The sequence below is a fragment of the Perkinsus marinus genome (assembly GCF_000006405.1).
Source record: "Perkinsus marinus ATCC 50983 genomic scaffold scf_1104296943502, whole genome shotgun sequence".
NCBI classification, from domain to species: domain Eukaryota; phylum Perkinsozoa; order Perkinsida; family Perkinsidae; genus Perkinsus; species Perkinsus marinus.
This window is the reverse complement of record NW_003211810.1, coordinates 159,059-163,957: the sequence shown is the minus strand read 5'-3', so window position 1 is coordinate 163,957 and position 4,899 is coordinate 159,059. Positions and strand designations below refer to the sequence as shown.

Sequence of the window (4,899 nt, the reverse complement as noted above, 5' to 3'; positions counted from 1 at the left end):
ACCTGTTGCTGCTCTCAGCGCCGTACTAGCATCAAGAAAAAGAAGCGTACCGAGTCCTTTGCACTGTAAGCCGTGTTAGGTCTCTGGGTGACCGAACTAGAGTGGTTAATCTAGGTACATTTATAAGGTCCTCAAGCAAGTCCATTCCGATGTTGGGATCTCCAAGAAGTCGATGTCGATCATGAACAGCTTCATTAATGATATGTTCGACCGCCTGGCCACTGAGGCCATTAAGCTCATCCGTTACAGTAAGAAGAAGACGCTGACTAGCAGGGAAATCCAAACTGCCCTGAGGTGATCGGCGCACCCTTTCTATAGCTGTTAATATCCTTGGTAGGTTGCTCTTGCCTGGTGAGCTCTCTAAGCATGCCGTTTCCGAGGGTACGAAGGCTGTTACTAAGTAAGCTGCTCATGCATGTTACCAGTGTGGGAATCTACCCTCGAGCTTCTCAGCTGAGCTTAAGAGTTAACGGACGAACTCGGTTGGAAATAAACAGGAATTAATGAGAATTTCCCAAAATTTCCTCGTAATTTTCTGGATGTGGTTGGACGTATGCATATTTTCCTATTCGTACATTGGATATTGAATAGGTATACCTCGTCAGCTCCTATAGGGATACCTGGGCAAGGCAGTAGCGGCAAGGCTTAGTTCTAATGCTCCATGCCTGCACGCTTAGGTAAGAGGAAACCTCTTCTCCTCTTTTTACCCTTTTTCTATCAGAATTGACAAGCTACTTGGTTAATATTAAGTCCAAGTTGATAACCTCGTTGTTGTTGAGATAAGTATAAGGACAAATGAGCAGTTCATTCGGTGAACCTCATTGGAAAGAGACGATATTATTTTCGGAATGGTGTTGTGTTGTCGAACGGGAAGTTGCCATCCGTGTAGGATTGAGTGTTTGTATAACCACTAGGATAGGTACGTCTCGACCGCCTCTTTTCGCACGAGGTGAGGTGTACCAAGGAATTTGCCAATAGCGTTGATAGATGTGAATTGTTAGGATCATCGGGGTTGGCAACCACATTGGCTTTAGAGCAGTGTAGATGTCCATCTGGTGGAGAGCATACCAACCGTTGTGTTCTCGGCCTTAGCGAGTTCACCCCGTTGATTGTGAGGTCCGCTCACGGCTGGCCAACTTCATACATCATTATAGGTGCGCAATCGACGTCAGAGGAAGTCACGTCGTTACTCTGATTGGAGTCGTGGAACGTTAATTGGTGAGAGTACTGAAAACGAATTGAAAACGAAGCCTTCGTAGGGAACGCGCGCGACTTGGTAGAAGGTGCAGTGTACGGGTTAGTTGGGCTGATGAGTCAGGCGGTAGTCCCAGTGATAGAGGCTCGGGCGGCTTCTTTGTTGGGACCAACAACTATGTTGGATGAGCATATCGGTTCGACTAATGAAACCCATCTCACTTTGGTGAAGGCATTGCAAACTTTACCTGTGCCTCAAACGGACATATTGAGGAGCTTGTCGGGAAAGGCAACGAGAGAACAGCCATCCCGTTGTAGCGTCCGAGATATGCTGAATACTCTGCGCAAGGATGTGGAGACACCATCTAAAGACAAGTGTTGGATTCATCGGGATTGGTAGGAGGGATGAGCACTGTTGAATATCACTGATTGTGACCTAGGCTGGATCACAGTATCGAGCTGCTGTTTTTACTGGGCGATAAATCGGAGGAGTGGTTGAGGCAGCTGCGCCCGCCGTCTCGAGAGGGTCTTGTCCTCTCGGCCAGACTTGAGAGTGAACTCAGAGATCCACACTGGGAAGTGGTAAGTAGATCTCCCCGATCTATTCTAAGAATTGTCATTTCGAGTTGATATATTGCCGTTTCAATTTCTGGTGATCGATAATTTTCCCCTTCCATTTCACATCTGAATTCCATACAGCTCTCGTTATTAACCTCAGCTATACCTTCTGGGCTCAATGGAGATGAATGGGATGCCCTATCGCCAGTCACTGCCAATGTGGTTGGCTGATAGCAACGCCAAACATGCAGATGGTAAGGAGAGCACTGCTGACTTGTTATAGTGTGAGCGGATCGATCCCTTCAGAGTTGACCGGCGGGTTCGATGCTCCTGATGATATAACGTCGTGGATCGTTGAGGTCCTCATGGAGAACGTAGCGGAATTACCGGTCACCGCTGTTGAAGCTGTTGTGAGAAAGGTCAGTCTTGGCGTTCTACTCAGTCAAAGTGCTCGCTATAGACCGGCCTGATATCCCACATGGACCCCTCTCGTGATGGGATCCATCTCGGGCTTCAGAGGAGGGAAAGACTTGTCGTATTCCCATCGCGGTGAGTACTACTGTTCTCACCTACACCGTATTGGAGTATGTGATTTGTTAGCTGGGAGACACTCAGCTTATCCGACGACCAAGAAGGCCGCATCCCTTTTGTGTAGGACACCAGGAGGTGCTCATTCGACTTGACCGCTTCAGACGATACGACCGGTCCAAGTATCGGCGATTCAATCTGGAGACTACATCACCTCAACGCCCTGAGTCATGACACGCCTTCTGGCAATTTACTAGTGTCCATCAACTTTGACTTTTCGCGTAGTGTTTGACGAGTTCGCTGATTTATGGTAGGCATTATTGATCAGCTTCTGATGGCCACTTCAGAAGAATCCTCTCCCGCCACGCCTTCATCGAGCGAAGCCTCAGAGGAGGTCGGGGAGGACACCCTCCAGACGGCTGTAACAGATCTGGTTTCCTCTTGTGATCTCGAGACCATATCATTGAGGGAGCTTAGGCGCCTGCTAGAAAAGAAGCTCCAACTACCCGATCTCGCGCTTGATAAGTAAAATCTAACCCAGCCGACGTGGCGATCTGTTTCTCCAGGCAGAGGAAGGCTATCAAGGACATGGTTGGGGAAGCCATCACGAAGGCCGAACAAGAGAGAGATGATAAAGTGATGAAGGCTGAGGTATTCAGCAAGCGTCGCTTTGGGGGTTCTACTGTGGCAAGTTGCCTTTGATCAGGTCGCGGTCAAACGGGAGCGGAACGAGTCGCCACCGAAAGTTTCCACTAGAAAGCGAGTGAAGAAAAACGAAAAGTCTGAAGATGATGAATCCTCCTCTTCACCGTCAAACACATCCTCAGCTTCAAGCGATGCTTCGTCTGATGATGCCGGAGAGGCAGCGGCACCCAAGCGCAAATCGACTAGGAGTAGAACTCCACCTCCGAGTGGGTTAACTAAGCGCAGTTTTGAGCGGGCAGCCAAACCATTGAAGCTCACTCTGGGGAAACAAGTAGGCTGAATTCGCCCGGTGAAGTTTCTGTGTGAGAGCAATTTTTTTCAGAACATTGATATACCAGCTCGAGTGTTTAAGACTGGATCATGCGGATGGTGGGGTCGCACTAATATCAAAGTCCCTGTTGGCAAGCATAAAGTTATGGCTTCTTGTCAATTCCAAATAATTGTGCAGAAGTCTAAAGAATGGCCCGAGAAGTAGGCTCATCACTATTCGTATATTACGCTCGAGTGAGCTATCATAGTCGACGCCATATTGATGTTGGGTTGGAGTATATTCTTATGTAATGGGTGCGATTGATGATTATGTTCCCTCCTGACTAGTAAATTATCGCGAAAGGTGGTGACAGTGCCGGTGTCAACTGAATAATATGGTCACAACTATACCGTTTCCCGTACAAGTTGATAAGTGACACTTCAACAATGGTTCGCATCAGGAATGAAATCTATCATTTCTTTCAATGGGCTACACAGAGTAGTTCACATGATGTGTCGGGAGTTATGTTGTCGCTGTGGCAACAAACAGTGTGTTCTTCTAAGAATGGGTCCAACAAACAGTATTAATTCCACGAAGAAAATAGTACACACATCGACCAAAGCTACCTTCAAAAGACAGTGGCAACCACACCAGGTTCACCTACTGCGAACGCAAAACCAGATGAACAGCACCACAAGAATTGAAATGAGTATAGTAATTGCGACTTTGAGATCACTTCATTGCATGATATCATCAGCAAGGATCGCCAGTACGATCTCGAGGAGAATTGGCAGCGGCCCCAGAAGGGCTGCTCATGTTGAAGTTAGTTATTTGGTTGATAACATCAGCCGCTTGCCGCAGAATCCTAATAGCCTCAGCACAATGAGCTCGGCCTTGGGAAATCTCCGGAGACTCGTTGAGCAATTCGCCGAAAAGGTCCTCCTTATACAGTTGCGTGACCAGCTCTCGATGCAGCACCTGAGATTCAACGGATGGAGCCTCAATGGCAGGGTTGTCCACTGAAGGAAGTTCATAGTGAAATTTCAATTCATTTGGAAAAATGGGAAACTTGACGAGATGCGAGTCAACCCTTCCGCTCCACGCTGTTGCTATCTCATTGAATCAATCATAGTAGTACATACTGATAAGGTGTATCGAATACTAGTTCGAAAGTACAGTGGAGAATTTTGGGGAATAATAATCTTTGAAATTTCACTTCCGACAACCCTGTCCGAGGATGATAATAGTCGTACCATATCTGCTCCAAAAGTGTTGACCATGAAACACATGACAGCTTTTGGGACGAGGTCACAGATGGACCTTTTGACGATGTTGAGGTATCTGCCAATGACACTCGCCGCTTTGCCGTGCTGATTCGCAACAACCCACGATGCGATCAAGCTCTTGATTATGTCCGTCTCTATACGCTCCTTCTCGCTGAGTTGGCTCGAGTGCACGGACACCACAGCAGGCGGTGCAGCAAGGCGAATGCCCGTGGGGATCCCCCCAGTTAGCGAAGTGATGCTATTATCCCGTTCTAAACCTGTCCCCCGTTCTAGCTGAAACAATAAGAGAAGGAAGCCACTCACGTGCACCCATCATGGGGGTCGCTGCGGCGCTCCGAAGAGGCCCCAGGCTCCAAAGGAGACCACCACTTCCCTGTG

The 4,899-nt window shown here is 48.0% G+C and overlaps 4 protein-coding genes across 4 annotated transcripts in view; 3 read left to right on the top strand and 1 right to left on the bottom strand.

Moving 5' to 3' along the window:
- Nucleotides 1-172: 172 nt before the first annotated feature.
- On the top strand, nucleotides 173-404 carry Pmar_PMAR019553 (histone H2B variant 1, putative; the record flags this gene model as incomplete). The annotated part of the gene is made up of 2 exons (XM_002781182.1): nucleotides 173-294; nucleotides 338-404. 2 exons carry the CDS (start codon nucleotides 173-175, stop codon nucleotides 402-404), a joined length of 189 nt encoding a protein of 62 aa, XP_002781228.1.
- A 1,565-nt stretch (nucleotides 405-1,969) lies between these two features.
- On the top strand, nucleotides 1,970-2,222 carry Pmar_PMAR019552 (hypothetical protein; the record flags this gene model as incomplete). Its single annotated transcript, XM_002781181.1, has 2 exons — nucleotides 1,970-2,006; nucleotides 2,059-2,222. The coding sequence occupies 2 exons, from the start codon at nucleotides 1,970-1,972 to the stop codon at nucleotides 2,220-2,222; spliced, it is 201 nt and encodes a 66-aa protein (XP_002781227.1).
- A 24-nt stretch (nucleotides 2,223-2,246) lies between these two features.
- Nucleotides 2,247-3,505, top strand: Pmar_PMAR019551 (conserved hypothetical protein; the record flags this gene model as incomplete). The annotated part of the gene is made up of 5 exons (XM_002781180.1): nucleotides 2,247-2,301; nucleotides 2,595-2,805; nucleotides 2,847-2,931; nucleotides 2,987-3,256; nucleotides 3,308-3,505. 5 exons carry the CDS (start codon nucleotides 2,247-2,249, stop codon nucleotides 3,458-3,460), a joined length of 774 nt encoding a protein of 257 aa, XP_002781226.1. The 3' UTR covers nucleotides 3,461-3,505.
- Nucleotides 3,506-3,988: 483 nt separating this feature from the next.
- Nucleotides 3,989-4,899, bottom strand: part of Pmar_PMAR019550 (dynamin, putative) — a gene marked incomplete at both ends in the record, with an annotated part of 5,647 nt that continues 4,736 nt past the window's right edge. The window contains 4 exons of the mRNA XM_002781179.1: nucleotides 3,989-4,213; nucleotides 4,489-4,576; nucleotides 4,625-4,794; nucleotides 4,891-4,899. Of these exons, the coding sequence (XP_002781225.1) occupies nucleotides 3,989-4,213; nucleotides 4,489-4,576; nucleotides 4,625-4,794; nucleotides 4,891-4,899 (492 nt within the window). The remainder of the gene's footprint in view (nucleotides 4,214-4,488; nucleotides 4,577-4,624; nucleotides 4,795-4,890) is intronic.